At 43.5% G+C, this 23,515-nt stretch overlaps 1 protein-coding gene across 3 annotated transcripts in view; it reads right to left on the bottom strand.

The window, feature by feature from the left end:
- Window positions 1-23,515, bottom strand: part of ITPKB (inositol-trisphosphate 3-kinase B) — a 96,974-nt gene that overhangs the window by 67,168 nt on the left and 6,291 nt on the right. The window contains exon 3 of one of the 3 annotated variants that reach the window (XM_090047551.1): window positions 7,011-7,085. The exons of the other annotated variants lie outside the window; for them this stretch is intronic. Coding sequence (XP_089903677.1) covers window positions 7,011-7,085 — 75 coding nt within the window. The remainder of the gene's footprint in view (window positions 1-7,010; window positions 7,086-23,515) is intronic. 3 annotated transcript variants of the gene reach the window in all.

Raw genomic sequence — 23,515 nt, 5'->3', positions numbered from 1 at the left:
CTTTAACGAATTCTTTGTCTCCATGTCTGAACAGGGACCGGGACATCTCCCCCACTAAGATTACGGACGGACCTGGGGGAGGCACCGCCATGCCTAGGGTCAGGGACAACCTGGTTTGGGAACTTTTGGAGGGGCTGGACATATTTAAATCAGCAGGTCCAGATGCTCTTCACCTGAAGGTGCTGAGGGAATTGGCAGGGGTCATAGCAGTACCCGTGGCACAACTGTATCAGCGCTCGTGGGGTTCTGGGCAGGTACCAGAGGATTGGAAAAGGGCCAACGTGGTCCCCATTTACAAGAAAGGGAGGAACGAGGACCCAGTCAGTCTCACCTCGGTCCTTGGGAAGACCTTTGAGAAAATTATCAAGGAACACATCCGCAAGGGCCCAGCAGTGGAGGTAATGCTCAGGGGCAACCAACACGGGTTCACTGAGGGCAGATCCTGCCTGACTAACCTGGTTTCCTTTTATGATCAGGTCACGAAGTCCGTGGACAAGGGCGTTGAGGTTCCTGGACTTCCTGGACTTTAAGAAGGCCTGCGACACTGTTTCTCACACATTTTCTCAAAAAAACTACAGGACTGTGGCATTGATGCCTACATAATCAGGTGGGTGGCAAACTGGCTAGATGATCGCACCCAGAGAGTGGTGGTGGACAAGCTGTTTTTGACCTGGAGGGTTGTGAGCAGTGGAGTTCCCCAGGGCTCGGTCCTGGGCCCTGTACTATTCAACATCTTTATCAGCGATCTGGATGTGGATGTGGATGTGGTAAGCACACTGTCCAAATCTGCTGACAACACTAAGATGTTGGGCGAGGTGGGCACACTGGAGGGGAGGGACAGAATCCAGCTAGATCTAGACAGGTTGCAAGGTGGGCCAATGAGAATAGGATGGAATTCAACACAGACAAGTGCAAGGTGCTGCATCTAGGGAGAAGGAACCAGCAACACACCTATAGGCTAGGGAACTCCCTTCTTGTCAACACAGAGGCAGAAAGGGATCTTGGGAGTCATTGCTGACTCCAGGATGAACATGAGCTGCTGATGCAAGGAAGCAGTCAGTAAGGCTAACCGCACCTTGTCGTGCATCTACAGGTGCATCACAGGCAGGTCCAGGGAGGTGATCCTTCCCCTCTATGTGGCGTTGGTCAGGCCACAGTTGGAGTACTGCGTCCAGTTCTGGGCGCCACACTTCAAGAGGGATGTGGCTAGCATTGAGAGGGTCCAGAGGAGGGTCAAGGGGCAGCAGGTCAGGCCCTACGAAGAGAGGTTAAAGGGCCTAAATCTATTCAGCCTCCACAAGAGAAGGCTGAGAAGGGATCTGATGGCCATTTACAAACTGACCAGGGGAGGCCAGAAGAAATTGGGTAAGACTGCATTCCCTCCGGGCACCCCCAGGGGTTATTAGGAATAATGGCCACAAATTGTTAGAAAGAAGTTTCAGGCTGGATATCAGGAGGCATTACTTCATGGACTCCCAAGGGATGTGGTGCTCTCTCCTACCTTGGGGGTCTTCAAGAGGAGGCTGGATAGATATTTGGCTGGGGTGTTATGACCACAGCACTTGTTCCTGCCTGGGGCAGGGGCTCAGACCTGACAATCTGTTTAGGTCCCTTCCAACCCTAAGCACTATGATACTTTGATACAATTCCTCTGAGATTACTTATTTAAATATATAATAATGCAAGTGGAAATAGAGGCTGTAGCTACCCCACTCTTTTTCCTGGGCATTGCCAGGAGGTGGCAAAGAGACTTTACGACCTGAGACAAGATCACTGGCCTCTGACCTACCTTCAGATCCTCTACGTTATGAAAGAGAAATAAAACAGATATAACATGCTAAGAAAGTTAATGAAATAAAAATAGCACTTTCTTAGTCAGCATATCAGGTGCCCCTGTCTGATTCTACATTGCTCTGTAGCTTGTATGAGTGTATGCCATACCCTGGTGTAAACTGAGTTTACACTAGTTTACCCTGGTGTAAACTGAGCATAAAATGGAAAGGAAAGGATTTACACTCACTACATGCCAGAGTAAATTACTATGCAAAATGCAGAGCAATAGAGAACTAAGTCCCCTCAGCCATGGTGTACTGCCTCTACTGAGTTATGCAGTTAAATGGCTTCATAGTTAGCCATGCACATCTCTATTACAAGCTGGACTCTTGACAGCCCTGTGCACTGGTTTGCATATCCTTTTTTTAAGTCTGTTGCACTGCTGTGTACCCCTACAATTAATGTTATGGACAATAAAATGTACTATATCGCTGCAACCACACTATAACCGTTCCAACAACTTAAGACATATTATAGAGTTTTCTTCACTTTTCCTTTATCTTTCTTTCCCGCCATGTATATTTCCCCTTTCCCATCTCCTTTTCCACTCCTTCCTCCCATATACGCTCTAGAAGTGCACCATTTACCCTCAGGAGTATAAGCACCCCATCTTGAATAACTCAGCAAAACTGTCAGCTGATGCCTGCTGATGTGCCTTCATTTCTCAACCCATGATCCAAGTTGGAATTTGCAAACTCCAGTAGTTAGAAATCCTTTTGTGACCTGTCACCATCTCTCATGTGGAATCACAGAGAGGGAATAAACATGGAGAATGCATGATTTCATGTTAATTTTTCTAACTACTATCAAAGGCCCAGAAATGAATTGTGAAAGAACACAATAGCTTAGGAAAAGCACTAAACCAAAGATGCACTATCCAAACCCAAGCATTGCATCTGCTTGGCAGTGTCATGGTCACTAGATTTGAAAGTAATTATCTTCCACTTAAATAGTAACTGATGAAAGTTCAACAAAGCTCCAGGAGCATGGGAGACTTTGAAATCTACTACCACAATGAAAAAATTGCCACTTGCCCTACAGAGGCATTTCGTTTTTTCTCAAGTTTATGGGAAAGGCTGAATTAAGTTCTGAATTAAGCTTCTCATAAAGCAAGAGCTTCTCATAAAGCAAGCACCTCTCACGGTGCCACAGAATGTCAATGAATGAGGAACAGGCTCAGACAGACTCAACAAGGATTTTAATAACGTGTTGATGGCATCACATTTGCAGGGACAGTTTTAAAGATAAGAGCCCAGTGAGCAAAGGAATAGAGGAATGGATGGTAAAGATGAGCAGATTGGTCAGGAGTTGGCCTGGGCTAAGGGAAATCAGAGCAAAGCTGCAAAGAGGTAGACTGGCTGGTGCACATGGGAAGCAGCTGACTCCTCTTCCAAAGCTAGACTGGGAAGGCATATCTTTTTGGCAGGGTCAGCCTGGTTTGGAACGAAGTTCTGAGCACCCTACTTTGACTAGCCAGGCTGTGAGCATCCTCACTGCAGACCCAACTTATTAATCCCCTCCCTGGTTCTGCACTTGCTCACACATGCTTGGGGGAGCACTGGTTCATTGTTTTTTATGCCGAGACACTGCATCATTCCTTCCCAATCAGCTGTATCAAATGCAGAAGAGTTTTCTGTCCCTTAGGGAGGGAACTAAGGGAAGGCAGTGCCTAGATGAATACCTGTGCTCAAGTGACATAGCCTACATCCTAACTGTAAGGTGGGCAGATTCCAGTCCAAGTTAAAGAGCCCAGGGTTCAATGAACACCCCCAAACCTCTAGCCAAACAGCCTGTGGCAAAAGCACCTCCAAACCGAAGTAAAAGATTTCTGTGTGGATGGAAAGGTAGGAGGAAGTTGGGCTAAAACCCTCTGGTTTGCAGGATTTTCGTACTGACTCAGAGTGGGCTAGCAGCCTCCAGACTGGTAGCACAACCTGCATCAGAATCACTGATAGGAATGATCCTGCCTCAGGCAGGGGGCTGGATTAGATGACTTCTTGAGGTCCCTTCCAGCCCTATTGCTCTATGATTTACAAAGTCAAAAACACACATACTGATAAGCTGAGGGGAATGAGGTGAAATCACAAAGCCTTGCTCACAAGAGACAGGCCAGTTTTTCACAGTTAGAGGTGCCCCTTAATTTGCATAGGCTGAACTGGTGCAGACAAACCTCAGACGCATGTACGCTGAAGCTGGAATACACATGCGTGGGTGGCCATTTATGCAACTAACCGCCACACACGCAAAAGCAGGGATTTGTGTGCAGACCTCTGCCGCCTGTAGGCAGAGATTAGGAGGGTGTTCGTACAGTTAGCTTTGAAAAGTGGATTCCCTGTGAGCATGGAGTATCCAGGGTCCCTTCTTTGCGTTTATTTTAACAATCTGCTATCAGGCATCCTTAAAGCAGTTTTAAAATCCCACCGTCTTAGTCTCTGTTGTCACTGCTCTCCCTCCCCTCCCCCACACACAGTTTTTCCACTGCCTCCAGTTGAATTTCTTCTCCCACTTCCTCCCTTTCTGCCCCTGAATTAGGTTTTGCTTTCACTCCCATGTCCTTCCCCTCATTTCCCCCACCCCCGGTTTGCCCTTCAAAGCTGTTCCTTCCTCCTTCACTCCCTTTGCTTGCATTCCCCTTGCTCCCCCCACCTGCTGCCTGCCCACACCCAACACTCGCACACTGGCACAAAAGCACCACACATACATACATATATACACCCACGCACTCACTAGGCCCAACCACACACATGTGCATTGACTGAGCTCGCCTGCCTGTTCTCACATACAACCCACGGCACCAACTCACTTCCCCTCCCGCCCCAACTACTCACCTAAGCACCACCAACTCACTCACGTACGCCCCCCACAAACCTATACGTCAGCTCCCTTGCTGCTCCACACAGCAGTATGCCCACCTGCTGCTCTCAGTCATCCACCCACTTACTCATTGTCCCCATAGCCACTAACCTGATTAGTCACTGCCCCCCGTAGCCAGATATTCTCTCTCTCCCTCTCTCTCACCCTCCCACCCTGATCCCTTCCTCCCCACAATGTATCTTCCCATCCCTGGAGTTTCAGGGAGGACATGTTAAGGATTCTCTACAGAACTTCCACAACAGAGATGTTCTAGCCTCTCAAAAGGGAGAAGCTGCAGCCAGGAGTCATGGGACTCTCACATAAATAAATAAATTCCAAAATGGCTTAACAGGTCACCCTGGCTAAGTACAGACAGTCAAAAAGCCCAAGGCTAAATAAATTCAATCTTTGCAGGTTAGTTTAAGGTGTATAAGTTGAACCAATAAGCAAGTGAACAGACATTCACTTTTGATTCTGGAAATGCAGCCACATGCCTGCAGTGACTCAGGCCAGAAGCCAGAGAGCACTAAAACACACACCCCTGCTCAGCTGGAGCAGACAGTTTGGACCAAAGCTAGCCCACCCATCCTGTGAGGTGGCTTTGTGGAGGAGGTACAAAGCATCCTGGAATGCTGGGGGACTGAGAGTTAACTTGAATCTAGAGGGGATCTGGAACAGAAGTTCAATAAACAAATTTAACCTAAATCAGTTAAGTCTGATACTATATTCATCCAGGTTTATCTTAAACCGGTTTGGGTCATTTTGAAAGTGGTTTATGTGCACTGAACTTCAGCTGTGTTACAGATTTGAACCAGTTTCTGATCACTTATATCAGTGTATGTGTAATTTCTGTCTCTAGCCCCTGTCACTTTCTTCCTCTTGCACCTGCCCTGCCCCTACCCCTCCCACTTGCCCCTTCTAGTGGACTTCTTTTCCATCTAGCATTGATACATCTCCTCCCAGATCTGCTTCATTTCTCCCACTGCAGGTTTCCCCATCCTCCCCTGACTCCCTATGTAGTGCCACAACCAACAAGTTAGAGGCCTATTAGCATTTACTACCCATGTCACCTATTAAAACATCTCTTGTATTTCTACTATCTCCAGGTACTGTGGAGAGTTATATAAATGTGCCATATTCAGCTGCAATCAGGTTTATGGTCTGGGGCCAATAGACAATCATCATGCAGGGCCCATTGTAATGCTATACTGTGAACTGAGGAAAACTCAAAGGTTGAGGAACTATGTCATTCTTCATAGTAACTCAACTCAGAAGCAGCTTTAATGTGTAATGTGGGATGTGTCTCAACATCCTTTTTCAATGCAGGGCACCCCCTAATGCTTAATACTGTGGGATCATCCCATGTTGGTCTGTGCTTAAAAAAACATTTGAATTATTTGGGGCAAGGCAGAATTATCTCCTCATGATACACTTCACAGCAGTTTGGGCTTACATCAAAGTTAATATAGATTCTGCTTCCATTGACATCAATGGGGACTTCTAACATGATATTAAGTTACAGTGGTACTGAGCAGTGCTAGTTTCATATGACACTATCCTCATATTATGTCATAATAATACTGTAACAAAGCCAGAGTCTTTTGGGCAAAAAAGGGGCAACAACAGCTGGTCAATTTTTTCCCACTAAAACTTCTTTTGGACAGAAAATCAGCTTTACAGCTATTTCATTTTTTGTGTAAAGTGCCTGTTTTCCACAGAAAAGGCTCGGGAGGGGGTTGGGAGGAGCAGGGGGGACACATCTAAAAAACAGTGTGGTTTTAGTTTCATGATGCCCTTTGGAAGCTCTATCTGCTGTCTTCATTCTCCTATACTATACTTTCCTCAAAAGACAGAAGACCATACTGCATCATGACACCAGGAGATCCCAGTGTCAACCTCCTGCCCCCCCACTGCTAAAAAAAACCAAGGCGGCACACATGGCAGCAGCATGCACCATCAAAAACTAGAGTCTGGCTAGCTAGAGCCATGCTCTGCCTGCTGGCTAAGCTACAAGCAGCCAGACTGCCATTGCTGCTGCCCTGGGAGGCAACCAGAACCCCAGGTAAGGCTGCTGGGACAGGTACTGGCCCCAGCCTCCCCTACCCGACCCAGGTGTATTTGCCACGAGCCAGAGGGCATGTGCAGGGGAACACCTGGGGACAAGTAGCAGGGGCACAAATATGTGCCACTGATATCTGTCCTGAGGGAAACGCAGGCCCCTGCATGTGCACGCTCGTGGGGACATGCCTTTAGGGTCCAGCAAAATCAACTTCAATATTCCTACCTTCATTATATAAATTAGCATGGGAAGTGCTGCAAATTACCTGAGTTTGGTCTTCTGCAGTGGTGAGTTGCTGCGAGGCCTGATCCAAGGTCTGTAGAAGGCAATGGGAGTTTTTCTAGGGAAGAGCAAATGAGACGACTCCTATTGCCTTCAGTGATACTTGCATCAGGACAAAAGCATATATCATATAAACAGTCCATAAGAAAAGCTGTTTCATTACAGGGGCAGTGGAAGACACAGCCTTCCTTGGAAGTGAAAAGCAATGTCCCATCTCAGAAGAGAAACTACAGAAATTGCAAAATAGCAGGCTGCAGTTTGACAAAATGATCTCAAATAGTTTTTTCATTGACTTGACAATACTGGTTACTCAAACAGCTTCTCAATCTACTTTCTGTTCTATGGGAGAGCTCAGCAGTTGTGTTAAGAAAAAGAGGGAAAAGAAAGCTAAATTCTAACTTTGTGTTGGGATGGCCAGAAATAGCTGTGATGAACAGTTCTTCTCTTGTTCTAAAAGAGTAATCTTGAAAGGTGTCAGATTGCCAGACCTAAAGTCTGAGCTCTTCTATGTACGCTGACACCCAGGACAGTGTGGCCTGTTGTCCCATCCCTAAACTGAAGTCATACTCTGAGAATAAGAGGAAAGTTCAGTCATCATGACCTGCTGCGCCCTGAGCCTTTCTGGGGTACGTCTGTTGAACAGCACTCCAAATGTGTTAGTTGTGATGGTAGATTTTGTGATGTTGACAGCTCTCCATTCTTGGATGTGGGAAAATCTGTTCTTTTCAAACAAGCCATCAGTCCTCATTTACCTTATCTGGACCAAACTTTAGAGTCTCTATTCTGTCAAAACATCCACTGAAATCAATGAGAGATTAGACTAAGGAAGGACTTCAGGATTAGGCCCTATAAAGTCAGTCAGCAAATACAAATAGCAATTTAGCCATCTGTATACATGCTCTGAGTCAAAACTTGTTCAGAGGCTAACTTCCAAGGAATTTTTCCATGAGGACAGAACTAATGTGTGGGATCTTGCCTAAGTCCTTGAAATGGCTTCTGATTATATATAAAATAGAAAATTATGTAGTGGGAATTTATATCAGTTAAACTCTGTACAAGACATAGCTGGAGGCTGTTCCTTCATTCCCAACAGATAAAAATAAAAGATATTTTAATTCTGTTGTTATTTTTGCCTTCCTTGGCTAATGATATTATCTTTTGCTTTTCAATTTCCAGGATATTACGCAGCTAAATACATGAAACAGTGATTCTCAACCAGATTACCAGAGACCCTGGGATGATACTAGATCCTGGAGATGTGTGAACTGTGTGAAGAGATAAGCAGACAAGTGCACGCTCAGGCTCGTCCCTGCCTGACCAAACCTTACCCCCAACTGCCTAGCCCCTCTGCAAGGGGGTAAGGACGGTAATATATGAATCCATTTTTGAAACTGGGTGCCACTCCATTCACAAAAGTTATGGAGGGGTGCCTTGAATCCAGAAAGGTTGAGAACCACTAGCACAGAGCTTGCAGCATAGGGGTGCAATACATGGAGTCATTTCTTGTTTCCGTTGAACGCTGTTGTGAACATCCCACCTTTCCCTCTGTTTTCATGCCATTCATCCCTGGTACAAGTTCACTGGTCTCTACAGAGCTACATCGGAGATGAGTTTGACCCAGCATCATTGCAGCATTTCAAAATTAAGTGAAACAATGTTCTGTAATCACAGTTGCTCTCCCCAAATACCTGGGTTCCAATAAACCAGGGGAGCCAGCTAGGGGGCCTTGCAGCCTGTATTCCTCTGGATTAGCTACTCTTAGTGGCAGAAAAAAATTGCTAAGACAATAGCACAGACCGAATATCGTAATTAGAGGTTATGTGCGTTAGTTTCATTGAGGTCGACAGAAATTGCACATGCTTTCAGGAGAAGAATTGGCCAAAAAGTACGCCTGGGAGTTTCCTGCATCCTACATGAACACCAGTTTACTGGTATATGCGCAAGACTGTGTGTCTAACTTGTGACTGTTGGGTACAAAAACTAGTATTTGTTTAAGTGTTTGAAGGGATTAGCAGGTATTTTCAGAAGTATTGTATTTTCAGGGCTATTATTCCAAATGGGTAATAATCCCATTGTACAAGTCCTTTAAGTTGTTAAGTGCTATCACATTGTTAGTATTTCTTGGGCCAGCGTTTGTTTCCGAGATCCCCTTTCTGTTCAATTAATGCTGACACTTACTAATAACATGCAGTATGTGTTTTGTAATGTGTGTTATGATACAGCTGGCTACGCTGTTTAAACTGGCTTGGACTTTCATTCCCAAGTTATTTCATTACATAGGATAAATGGAAAATATCACTGTGACGCAACTCTGCTTTCTGATACTATCCTGTAAACTTGCTTTCCTCAGCTATTTTTGTATCCTGGAAATGTTCTAACTCTGTATATTAGGTCTACAGCAGGCAGTGCTAATTTGCCAGTGTGCAGATGATTGCCAAAACACCATCTGATGTAGTATACAGTTCCTCATAATTTCCCTCCTGGTTACACTAGTGCAACTTCCCTGAAGTCAGTATAACAGATGGTGCATAACAGAAGCTGCCCATTGATTTTAAATTAGATACATCCAATGCTGATATCTTTAATTTGGGGATTATTATAATTAAACATTTCCAGTGGCTCTGAAAAGATACTGAAAAAACAGAGAAGAAACAATATCCCTGATCTTAGCAGGCAAGATGTATGCCCATCAGTTACTAATGAAACACGTAAATGGTACAGTATTTCAATACAAGAAGCCAACCTTAGAGGATTTCAATCTATTTGCCCAGATTAGGTCTGCATCCAACTCCTTTAGCACAGGTAGAAAATACGGCCACTGTAATCAGTCCAATGCCTTGGCAGAATTCAGTTATAAGGTAGTTAGTTGTAAGGTGTTTAGATAATCCTGCTTCTTTATTTTCAGTATTGTCAAGATATCTGCTAAAGTCAAGACCTCTGCTAAAATCTTGCAATCTGCAATGAAAAAATATATTAGCCAGAAGTCTCTGCACTGGTTTCCTGTTTTAGGATTAATATAATCAAAGCTTTTTTCCCCATCTCCTAGCTGCTGCTGGCATCAAAGGGCTCACAATGCACCTTTATCAGTGTAAGGCATGATTTCTCTTTTAACGTTTTATAGGAGAATCAACTAGAAAATGACATAGCCTTGGGTCTCCAGTGTATCAGATGTGAGCTCTCCTGTTACCTCTGTTATCTTTACTTGTGTGTCTATTCTCCATATTTCATCTGGGAGGTACTGTTTTCTAAATTTCAGAGAGCTGTAAATTAAGCTGATCCTGCCTCTAAAGGACTTATACATGAGGTCTGAGCTTTTTTGGCAAGAAGGGAAGATTTGATTCCTTCATGTCAATTACAATCAACAGATTCCACTTCGTAGATGTGCATTCTTTTTTGGCCTCTCAATCCATTTAGTAGAATTCCTGTGAGAGGAAGAAGCCATTAATTGCAGTATTGCCAGCTCTTGTAATTTTTTGCATGCCTCATTGTGATATTCAGCGTTCTACCTAAAGCCCTGGCTCTTGGAGGCAAGTGACTGGTTAAGTTTCTCACCTAAATACATAAGATGCTAGCCTTCCTGGTTGCAGGCAAAGGCTGAAACATAACCAAACTGCAAATTAAAGGTTTTAAGACTAGAAAATAAATAAAATGAAGCCAAGGTTAAAGAAAAAAATCTAGGGTCTTTGCAATTTCAGTTTCTGATTCATGTTTCTGAATGGGCAAGGGGTTGGCAAATATTTCAGTAGTACAGCTGTTGACAAGGGAGCTTCACAGCTGCCCCTGGGCAGAACCAAGCAGCTTGGAAGACACTGGCCTTGATTCTTGGTTCCACTGGAGCCCTTGGTTCCACCACTGTGGAACCACTGGTGTAAGAAGCCATAAAGCAAGTTGGACAGTTGCATGGGTAGCCTCTCTACCACCTCACTTAAGACAGTAGCAGAGACCTGGCAAAATTTTTCTACCACTCCAATCCTTCCTGCCACAGGCAGAAAGAAAGTGCAGGTCAGTGGGCACAGCCCAAAGAATTGGTGAGCGTAGCCCAAACACTGTTTCACTCTACTGTTCTCAGCTGCTGTTTTAAGACTTTTGTCCAAAGCTGTAGCCTACCTACAAGGTATTATGACAGATATAATCTCTCTCTCTCTCTGATGTTCTATCAGGATGTTCAGAGCTGTTAGATGGTGCCGTGGTAGAAATGTCTCATCCTGTCTACCCTATCACTGTCACATGCTACCACCCTTTAAATTGCCCCACTTTGTAAAAACAAAGCAGAAAGGACAGCTTTGACTAGAGAGCTCTGTGAAGCTTCATCAACCAGCAAATGTGTGGGATCCTGCACACTCTTTGTATTTTGTGAAGCATTAGCTTGTTGGCTGCCAGTTTCCTTTTAATGAATCAGTTGAATGAGACTAGTGTGAATGTCTAGAAGAGTGAAAGTCTGCCATTCAGCTGTGTACAAACTCAAGTTGTCTTGAAGATTTCCAGATCAGATTTTGAGGCCCTGTGAGTTTAGGTTATTTTTCTAAATGGGCCTATGCAGTCTACCTTCCGGAGAAGCTGCCAGTTATCTAAAAATCCTTCAGCTTATTCATTTGATACCACAGGTTTCACTTTGAATCACAGCAAAGTGTGGTTGACCTCAGATTAAACTATACTCCTTGTTCGTGCCATTAGATTTAAGGATTGGACAGGGCTAGAGCTGAGAGAATAAATTACTTTTCTGTTGCTGAAAACAAAAAAGTTGGAGAAAAAACAATTCAGTTTGAAGTGAAACAGACTTTTAAATGTTTTTTGACAAAACAAAGAACAAGAAAAAGTGTTAGGGGCCAGTCCAAATGTTTCATTCAGCTCCCAAACAACAATCTTTTATTTTATTTTCTGATTACTTAACCTTTCCCCATCCTCCCCCAACACATTTTTGACCTTTTTTAAAATTCAGGTCCTTTTTTACGTCAATGAAAAATACCAATTTGCCATGAAGAGGCAAAAATGAAACAAAATGTTTCATTCAGGCATTTCCAAAATGCAACATTCCCTTTTCAAAATGTCTGCACAACGTTTTGACCTCTTTTAAGTCCCCCATATTATTTCAGCTGAAACTATTTGCCAAATTCCAAGATTTTGTGACCATCTCCAATCCCTCCCCTACCAAACTCACCTCATTTTGCAGCAAAATTTATTATCCAACAGACTAAATGATCCTAGTTCTCACCTGCCCTGTAGTGAAAGGCTTGTCTCTTATCAAGAGCTGATTACTAACCACGGGCACAAAACACAGCACCAGTAACTTGGGCTGGGCTGGATGGGTGCAAACATTGCTTTACTAAGACCACCTTCCTTCTAGGCAGCTCAAAACAGTCATAACCCTTCATTCTCACCTTTGCCCCAACGTGCCGACAGCCACCTCTCCCTTTGGGCTGCACAGGAGGCAGTATATAGCTTCCTACATCAGTTTTATGCAAATGCACTGGGGGAACTCCCCAAAAGCCACTCCATTCCTTTGACACTGCCAGATTATATATAGTTTCTGGGCCCCACACAGGTAAAGCTTAGATTCAAAACCAGCTCTCTCAGGGAAACTGGAAATTTTGCCATTAACTTCAATGGAAATATGACTGATGTATAATGAATACAGAGGCTTGATTCTCCTCAGACTGGCACTCTGTGAAATATTTTAGGCCTAGATATGTGAGTGTAGGTGCTAGCATTCTGACTTGATAGTTTACTCCCACCTTGCACTCACTTTTCAGCGTGTGGAAAACTGAGCTCAACAAGTGGTCATCACATCCAGGTTCTCTCTAAGTCTCACCAATTCTTTCTACATACCAGCTCTAAGATATACCCTCTCCTGTCTATGCATGCAGCAAAAAACTCTTGCCCAAGCTCTCATCTCACTTACTGATACATCCTTTTTTTTCTGGCCTTAACCAATATAGTCTTACCCTCTAGATATCCATCCAGAAGTCTGTGGCAAAGATCCACCTGCCTCCACCTTTCTGTGCATCTCTCCATCAGTTCTTTCTTCTCTGTTGCATGAAACATAAGCTACATCTCTTCACTTTCAAGTCTCTTCGTGGCTTATCCCCATGCTCCTACATCTCTCATTCAGTACTGAAAGATGAACTCCTGCCCCCTAGTCAGTCCACAATACCAACCTCCATTGTCTATCTGCTAAATTTTCAAACAAGCCCCTTAGTGGTAACATCCACATTGCCTCTTACACCTGGGGGGAGGGGCTTTCCACTACCACCTGCAAATTCAGCCCAGTATTCTCCACTAAACTTCTCAAAATGGCCCTTTTTCAATGACAGCTACAAAAGCTCAACCACAGCTAGTGCTGAGACCCCAGCCCACCATTCCAATCCAGTCTGTCTCACTGTTTTCTTATACTCCCCACCTCAGTCTGTCTGTATTCATGTGTTGTTTGGTCTTATTCTTAGATCAAATGCTTTTAGGGATAGGGACCAGCTTTTCATTTTATGTTTGTACATCACTTAGTATAATGACTGGTGCCCCTAATGCAAATAACTCCATTGATGCAAACAGTCTCCTGGAGCCTGATCCTGCACAGTCCTTCTACAGCATGTGATCGGGGCCTAGAGACATTTCAGATGACAAACACTAGATCTGGATCCAGATTTGTACTGCTTACAAGTCTGGGGCCCAATGATCTCTTTTAGTCAAGATTCTCTCAGCCCAGAAACTGACAGGGATGGCAAAGGTGGTTTTATGCTGTGCTTATGTTTCCCATTTCTTCTCAACCCAGCCCCTGGTAGAGGTAAAGAAGCTTCCTGGATACTCTGACTTCCATCCTGGCAGCTGACAACAGCAAGAGCGTAGTCTATCTGGCCACATCCTCCCTCTTCCTGGAATGACTGACAGTTGCTTTTCAGGTTGGCACAAGATTGTTATCCTGCCTGGCTCCATGCACTTGCTGTAATACCCTCTGCAGGGAGTATTCCCCAGTAACTGGATCTACACTGGCTACTCTTCCTTTCTAGGGTAGATCTATTTTGGTATACATTTTGTTTTTACCAGTTGAGCTTCTCCCACTGAGCATAAGAGGGGTATCCCACAGTGTTAAGCTAACTCTAAAACTGGAAAACACACCTTTTTGCCCATCAAAACAGGGAGTGTCATGAGCAAGAAGCTAACTTTGTTGGATTTACAAACAAGTAGGATTTGCTTCAGATCTGTTAAAAGCCCAGGAGAGAAACCAAGTTTTGTCAAGTGGGAATAGGACAAAATTGATAGGGAATGAAGTTTAACGTACAGGTTCAAGTTCCCAGGAGAAAGTGATGAGTAATCAGGCTGAGGAGACAGTACTTGACAATGTTTCTGCAAAGGCTGGGTTTCACATATACTGTGCAGCATTGTACCATATTGCAATAATTCAGGCAGATCCACATTCATTTCTGAAATCTCTTCTATATTTGTTCTCCTTCTCCTTGACACCCAGCCTTCATATTGCCCTCTTACATCAAGGGGAGTTCCTACAGCTAAAGCTAGGAAAAGGCCTTTAGCATTATGGAAATATATCTCAAGAGATAATAATTAACAAGCTTTTTCTGTAGCTGCTTGAGCACACTAGCAATTACATTTCCCAATATCTCCAATACAATGACCACACACTTGGCTTTGAATAAATAACCAATCATGATGGTTGGTGATTGCCCTGAGCCATGATATGTGGATATGTATTTGAGCATCCCTGCAAGGGTAAACAGTGTTTGGTTCTGGATATTTGGTGTGGCCCACCGTAAAAATTGGATTTGACAGTCAATTTCAGAGCCATTTCTTATTCATCTACCAACATGCAGGGCCTGACACACCTTCTTTCCTTCACTGAGGTAAAGCAGGTATAACTCCACATGGTTAACAGGCCTTGAGCCAAGTAGCTATTGTGCGCTTTTCATCACTGTCATGTGTATTGTGCAGTCATTTACACCTGTACAAATGTACTATGTAGTAGCATCTTACACCCACTCTGTACTCCTATTAAATGACTTCCAAAGGTCCATAGCAATGGTGAATCAGTTTCAATAAGCTGAAGACTGTTTGAAACTTGAGGGCTTATTCTAATTATATCTAAATATTCCCCTAACTCAACATTTTTAATCTGTTATGTAGTCCCCAGTGAGGATTTAGCTGAAATTTCTTACTTAAGTTCTATGCCAACCTGCTACTGGATTTTCCATTTGATTATTAAAAGATTAAGGTGTTTGCTTCATCACATATCTGTTCCTCTGGGTTTCCTCTAAGTAGAGTCTGGTCAGATCAGAGAAGATTAAAAAAACAAGATACAATCCTGATTCAGGATTTGTCCTTATTATTGTTTAAAATTATTACTTTGGATATGTAAACTTTGCTGACTCTTTAAATCTGGAATTTATTAAAGAAAGCATTAGGAATTACAACTTGTCATGAGACTGTACAGCCCTGATTCAGCTACAGCTGTGGAAGAATACATAACAGGAGATCCTGCAGAATTATACAGTTTCAGGCTTAGGTCATCAATTGCCATAGAGAATATAAAAACAAATGTAGCTGAGCCTGGAAAGAATGTTGCTAAAATTGGAAAAACATTTAATGTGAGTAGCCAAGGGGTGCAATAACTTTGCCTTTAATTTAACAAAAACCCACCAGCATAAAGCATACCACAAGAGATTGCAGACTTGATTTCTGGTCTGTAAATCACAAGAAAGGTAAGCCTGTCTCTTTTTCTGCACCTATCACTGCAAGTCTGAACACTCCCTAGTGTGTGTTAAAAATAAACTGTTAGTAATAGAAACTACACTATATTTCCCTCATATGGTTCTACATGGGCACACTAGCGAAGCCCCCTCCCACCCAGTCCCTCTCACAATAGCCCCTCTATGCTAGAGTTTGTGGGGTGGGCTTTTTAAGATGCCTGTGCTGTTCTTTGTTTCTGCTCAAGAAATTCTCCCCTAGCTACTTAAAGGGTTTTATGGCCCCCAGCGCACTGCTTCAGTGGCATGTAGGCTCTCCCAGGACAGGAGGAATCCCTTCATGGTGCTGTAGACTTTTCCCTATTTAAGTACAGGCACTCTCTTCCGTAGCATCTGGCTGCCTATTTCATGGAAATAATCTGAAGCCATTTGGATTGATGCAATAATACTTATTTTTGTGTATTTGAAGCATACTTCATAAGGTAAAATCCTTGGGGAGGCAATCAGTGTTTGACAGGCCACTGCTAGGGTTGGTTCTGTTTGTACCCATTTAAGTGTGGGAGGGGGAAGCAAGAACATTCAACAAGACATGAATAAAAAAGGGGTAAAAGGGAGAAAGCACACTGAAATGTGAATTCCAAGAGGCCACTCTGCAGGTCTCTTTGCTTACAGACTTCTACTTCCTGGTGGGTCTGAATACAGCATTTGTAGGTTCTCAAAACATATGTGGCACCTTCATTCTCCCCGATGTTAACTCCAGTTTCATGTTGGGATTCACATCAGCATGCAACTGGGGTAAGGACTCAAGATAATAAAGCTGATAGGACCAGACTGTCAGCTGGAGTACATGAGAACAACAAAAATGGAATCCACGAAGCCACAGGCCACAGTAAATGAGAACAGTTCAATGGGGAGGAAATCAGCTACTTTAGTTCTCCTGTATCTTGATGCCTGTGAATTGCCCAAGCAAGAGCAAAAGAACTAGAAGGACAGTTCAGGGTTCCAAATCCAAATTCTCAGGAAAGTGTCTGAAAATGGGCAGAGATGGGGGAGCTGTGTACCTGTAACTCTAGCTGAGGTCCAAAAGTGAAGCCTTGTACAAAAATTCCACTGAATTCAGGGTTCAGAGTCAGGGTTTCACCCAACAGGAGCTGTAGGTACTCAGCATCTCTGAAAATCAGGTCCTAAGTGTATATTGCAGAGAATCATCTAATGCCAGAGACTGCACATGTTCTAGGGAGATGAGGTCTGCTTTCCCATGACTTAAGTACCCCAGTACTACTGAATGTTAATGGAGTTCCTATTGCATAGTGCTAATCAGATAATACTGTACCATTTATAAGAATCTCAAGTGCAAGCACTAAGAAACATTTGTGTTTCACATCCTAGTTCTCCTTGAGAACTAATCCCTATGTTTTTACAAGCAACAAATCTTAGATCTGAAAAGAACAATTGGGTTCTTTTGTGTAGGGTGTCTCGTTTTCCCTTCTCATTAATATATATTTTTTTTTTTACTATAAAAGCACTTCTTTCATAACTAAGATGCATGATGCTGTTGATAATAACATTGTCGTAGGAGGAAGAATGTTAGCTGGAGTCTTAACTGCACTCAGCTGCTTCAGATTTTGATTCTACACATCTTCAAAAAGCTACTGCAACATAGAACAGTTGCATTGGTGCTCACCCATAAAAACAATTTGCACTTCTTTATTAATTTTCCTATTAAGATCTCAAAAAGTTTGACAAATGTGCATTACCTAAAATGTCACAGATGCTCTGTGTTCTAGGTAGACAGTATTTCATAGTACTGTCGAATGAGAAACCTAAACACAGTGAAGTTAATTCTCCATTTTCAAAAGGAACCACTGATTTGGTCCGCATCCCTTTACACATACTCACGTTGAAACCCAGAGACTGATTTTCAGTTTCTGGTCAGACATGGGAAGCTAAGAATTCCTGGGTGCTCAGCCCTGCTGAAAATTAGGGGACTTATTTGGCTACTATGGATGGATACAGAAACCTAATCATAGGTATGCATTTTTGAAAGACTCGGATATTGTACAGGTTTCCCCCGCTTTATGCTGGTTCTGTATGTGTTAGTTTACTCTTATGCGATGACCCTTTTTATACCAAAAATTCATTATATGTGAGGTAAATTCACTCCTATGTGATTTGTGTAGTGGAAACCCACAATCAGCTGCTTTGTGCAGTACATTGTGGGAGTGATGAGCACCAAAATATAGTCTCCTGTATGGATCTGTGCTCCTTGCGCATTGTCTGAGACATGTTTTTGTAGTTGCCATCCCCATTATGATAGTGTCCTGTGCTTGCGTGTACTGTCTGCTGTTGGTGAGTACCAAAATTGTCTTGTAAAAGTGGTAGAAATAGGTCTGGGGGTCAGTACAGTTGAGGTCTTGGAACATATCCCTATCTGTTACATTGTAAACTGGGTTCCCTTTATGCGAATTTAAGTTGCGCGCTGTTTTCCAGGAACGCACGTACAGAATAAAGTGAAGGAAACCCGTATTCCTTAACTACTTACAGCCACTGTGTAAGCTGTGGCTGGGACAAAGGCAAAGCCTGTATATCATTTTGTTGACATGAGCTAAAAATTACTTAAGTCCCATTTTCAAAAATGACCAAGGCACTTAGGAACCTAAACAGCACTGAAAAAAAAAAAATCACTAGCACTTAGGTTCTTAAATACTTCAGCCACTTTTGAAAATGGGACTCAAGCTCCTCAGCCGTTTGCCTCTTTCAGAGATTTAACCACATTTCATTTTTTTGCCATGCCTGTTATATACTAACACATGTTCCTTAGGAAATTGGCTAAGCTTTTGCTGATTACAGTAAATCAAAATAACTGTATCAGTTTCACCTACTAGTACACACAAAAGTGAGCTCTAATAATTGTACAGGACTAATCTTAGCAGAAGTGAGTTTATTACTGCAAGCAGGTGCCACCAAAAGCAAGAGGTACAATACAGTGATAAAAGTACATGCTGAACAAATGTTTTCACTGCATGTAAATCTGTTCTAACACATTACAGAAACAATGTGGAACGTGTAGAAGAGGTACTGATTCCAGGATGATTGTTTTGGGCATTTTAAGGGTCTGCAAAAATACAGGCCAAAATGTTACAAATGTCTACTAATTTGGAAATGGGATCCACTAATTACAAGATGACTCTGTCGTTGTGGGATCTGAACAGGTCATTGCCTCCTCAATACACTACACTCATGGTGTCTCAGGTTGACTAGCCGAAGACTGAGGCACCTCAAATGAGTGGACTGTTTGGACTTAATTATCCTTCTGGCACTATGAGTCACAACTGCACAGGAGAGAAGTAGAATCCCTAATCAAATCCTAAGAAACCTCCCCAACTTTCTTTAAATAGAGCTCTGTGTGTGGAATCGCTACAGAATTTTTAAAAAATCAATGAATGTACTGATAAACATGTAATGTATCTAGTAATGCCATGCGATTCCCCTGCTATATTGCCTGGAAGCAGGTAAATGGAGTAAAAACCCTGTTCTACTGGCTCAAGAACGGTTGTAGAAAGGGGAGCCAAAACCTTGGTTTAAGTTATAGAAGCATCACCACTGGGTCTCTATGCATCTGGGGCTCTGCAGGATTCAAAGAACATTGCCACATTGGAAAGGTATGCGCAGGAGCTCTGCACTGCACTGCCCAGGCCCTGTGGTAAGCCTGTGGGGTAATACTTGCTGACCGTTCGTGTTGACCCCATGGACACTAACTCTCACAGGGCATGTCTTCAAACTTCATTATGGAGGAGCAGAATAAAGTACAGCAAAGAGTGGTCTAGTCACTGGGTAAGACAGGCTGGTGCAGAGCAAGCAACCCAGGGGGCACATCACTGAGACTGGCCCTCTGTGGATGTCTGAAGATACCTAGGATTGCTCACAGGGTCATCTTGAACTTGACAGAACCCACCCTGTATCCATACACCAAGATGGTCCCTGCTTTTGCTTTGACAAACCACCCCACCCTTCCCTCAGGACTCCTTATTAGAGTGCTGCAAGTTCAAATACACAGGTGCTCAGGGGATTCTGTTCTTCTTGTGAGTTTTTCCATAGCAAAACTGAAGAAGCCTCTCTAGGCAATCAACAAAGTGTGCTAAATACCTGATCTGCACTGCTGAGATACCTTACTTCACCATCATTTAGTGTTGTCATGACAACACAATTGCTGTAGTTTAGAGACAAACAAGAATGGCCCCTTCCCCTCGTGCTAGGCACTGTACAAACACGGAGTAGCAGCCATGCTCAGACCTGAGAGAGAGGAGCAACCCACAAACTACACAAACAATGAACAATCCGATGGTGCTACAATGTACATGCGTTCGCCAAGACCTGCATGCATTAGCTTAACCCTGTGGTCACGCTTTCTAGTGCACAGCCGCTTCCTGATTAAAATAACAGCTAGAAAAGGAATGGAAACATATTCTATTTGGCTGATTTTTCTGGGAACAAATCATGCAAACTATGCTTGGGAACACCTCACAGGAAAAGAAACAAGGAGTCTGGCTGGTGCCTGCCTACAGCTCGCTGCACCACCGTTTGGCTCACTTCAGGAATATTTTACAGTCACTGCCAATCAAACAGATCAATAAATACATTTCCCTTTCAGCAGCAAACCCCAAGACAACTACCAATAGCTCTAATTATTCTGCACATATTAATGGCAGTACAGACTCTAGGCAAGCAGTGGCTGTGAGAAGCTTCATCCCTGCCTCCCTGGGACAGGTGGAGACTCTGGAATGTGTTGAAAGTTTCTCAGTTGCTACATTTCAATGTTCAGAGACCTTTGGGTTCTACATTAATGCATGAGAAAACAAAGAGGAGAAACAGCGCCTCATACTACATTTCTAAGGCTTTCCCCTGCCCACCCCCCTTCACCCTTCAGGGTTTCATTTTCATATAGCAAATAGTTAAATGATGTCCCAGGCTCCTTGCCAATTGTGTGTTGCGTTCTCTGCAGCTGCTGAATTATTGAGGCATCAAGAATTTGGGGTTTGAGAGCAGTGATTCTCCCTAAAAATTGGCACTAGGTGACACTGATCAACTGTTTGCTCAAAAGTCACTGTAAAGGGTTTAGCCAGCTTTGAGGATGGAGGGCCCAAGATTCTAGCTGCAGAATTAGTGTCATTCCATTGGTTCCAGCTATAGTTACACTTTGATTGCAACAGGAGAAAGATTCCAGGCAGAGAAACACTAGTAGGGGCCACATTTCCCAACTCAAGTCACTAGGGACCCTAGATTGGAGGGTCAGGCACCTGGTGAAGGGGAAAGTTTCTTCAGCGGCCTATTCACCCCCCAGCTACACCTGTGCAGCACCACCCACGTTAATGGTTAGCTCCACCCCACTCTCTTCTGTGTAAAATCAGCATGATCCAAGGCAAGGATTATCAACCAGGGTGCCACTGGTCTAAGGGGAAGAAAGGAATCCCACCCCCAACATGCAAAGCACTGGCTTTGCCATGGTTTGGCTGCTCTCTAGCCCCAGAGTCTAGCAGCAGCTGTGTTCCTCTGGGCTGCAAGGCATGTGAACCTACTGGCCACACTTCCACTGCTTCCCCACTCAGCTTACCAGCATACTTTACTGCCTAAGAAGGTCTGCACTGAGCACTACAGAGCTTCTGTCTGCTCGAGGCCTCCATTTCACATTGCTTGAGAAGTGTGATAGCTCTTCTGCCTTATAAACCTTGCAAGTGTGCACAAACAGGCCTGGGGTTTCCCCTAAGCCATTACCTGCAGCCCAGTGGAAACCACTGACTGAGAAGCCCTTGCATGGTTTATGCTTCATTTAAACCTTTGGAGGAGTTGCTACTGGAAAAAAAGAAGGGCTAAGAGTATACTGCCATTTCACTGTGCCTCATAAATCTTTCACGATATCTCTTCCCATGTCACCCTTCTCTAACATCATACATCCCACAGGATCCTCCTAGAGACTTTAAGACATATCATGCTGAACGTAGCGAGGAATGGTAGACATATCTCTCTGCATTAATCAAGAAGGAAGAGAAGCTCTGGAGGTATCTAGCTGTACAGCTATATATAAAAAAATTGGTTCCTGATTCAATATTTTCTGTGTCAAATGAAGGTGACTAAACCATCTCTCTGAAATACAAGAGCAGGATGAGTCCTGAAACTCAGCTGAAGGGAGTTGCCTACTCTGCCCCACAAAGAACACAGAGAGGAACTACAATAGACAGCCGGACATCCCTAATAGTTCCTGTAGCAAGACAGCATCCAAAAAGGAAGGGCACAAGTGAACCTACTGTTTACTAAATTTGTAAAAGCCCAGCATGAAATGCAGAGCCTTTAGAAGACCTCTGACAAAAACCACTTTCCTGTTGCTCAGCATTATCTCCTTTACAGGTACAGTAAACTTTCCCACCAACACAAACAACACCTCTTGCAAATGCAGATAACCAGGACCACATCCTTTGCTGGCATAAAGCAGCAAAACTCGGCTGAGCTCAACGGAGCCATGCTGATCTACGTTAGCTGAGGATCTCCCACCAGGGTTTTCCTTCTCAAAAAAGTATCAGGAAGACTGCCAGTAAGATTGCCTGATGCATGCTCCCTGGCTATAGAGCTGGCTTCCAGACAGTACATATCATTGAATGGAAATTGGTGAGTTTGTGAAAACAAATGTGGGCGTCCGAGACAATTCGAGCAGCTGTCTTCTGTCATCACTATGGATTTTGAAATGTCTCCAGTGAGAATGCAAAGCTGGGTTTGGAAAGGTTTTGTTATTTAAGTAGATCACGTATCTGCAGAAAACAACACTGGACCACTAGGCATTCGTCCACGATCCTGCTGAAAAAATATGTATATTGCAAAGCAGAAGACAGTCCCATCCCCCACCGTTGGCCCTCCAGAAAGCAATGGAGAATCTCCACAGAGGTTCCAACCCAATCAAGCATTAATTGAGATTATGCAAATCCTTAACTAGAAAAATCAAATGAAAGGCAGACTAACCCCCTCTGCATTTCTGGAGGCAGCTTTGGGCCAGGCTCTGGTATACTGCAATAATCCCCCTGAAGCCTGTAGAGTTACTCTGGTGGTACAGAAACAAGCCCTCCCCATATTGCCAAATTCTGCTAGACCACCAGGCCTAAAAAGAGTCCACCAACATTGACAGAAGTCTTCTTTCTGCCTTCAGTGAGCTTTGGATCCTGTTCATTGTCAACAGTGGGTCTTACAGAAAGACTCCGTAAAAGTTTATCTATGGACATAGAAGAGGAAAAACTATTTTCAGCAGTTTTATATAAAATCAGTTTTGAGACTTCAAGAAGCGTTCCTCCACACTGCTGGAAATGATCTCATCTTATCCACCCTAGCAGTCAAATCTTTTCAGCAATGATTCAGAAAGACTTGCTGCAGATAACAACTGTTATTGATCGAGAAATAATACACACAAAGCCAAATGTCAGCTAAAGGAATATTGCCATGACCAAAGCAAGTAATCCAGCTATGAATCAAAGGACCTGTCTGTGTGTACAAAACTCTCTCAAAACTTCACAGGCCATAACATTCACAACTTTTTCAACTGCCATTCTACCCTGCTACCTCTCTGGCCAGCACAGAACTGGCTTTCAATCCGTGCTACATAAAGAAAAAGGCAGTTAAACAGGTGTTTGTTGCTGCAGCCTGATAAACAGCATTACACCCTTTCTCCGCAATGGGCTTCATTCTTCTATTCTAATTAGATTCTTATGCCACAGTTCCTGATGCCACTTAAGTTAATAGGAGTTTCACTATCACATAT

Source organism: Crocodylus siamensis, chromosome 1 (genome assembly GCF_052110815.1).
Source record: "Crocodylus siamensis isolate JL-2025a chromosome 1, ASM5211081v1, whole genome shotgun sequence".
Taxonomy (NCBI): Eukaryota; Metazoa; Chordata; order Crocodylia; family Crocodylidae; genus Crocodylus; species Crocodylus siamensis.
The sequence above is the reverse complement of the archived record's forward strand: the minus strand, read 5'-3'. Positions and strand labels throughout refer to the sequence as shown.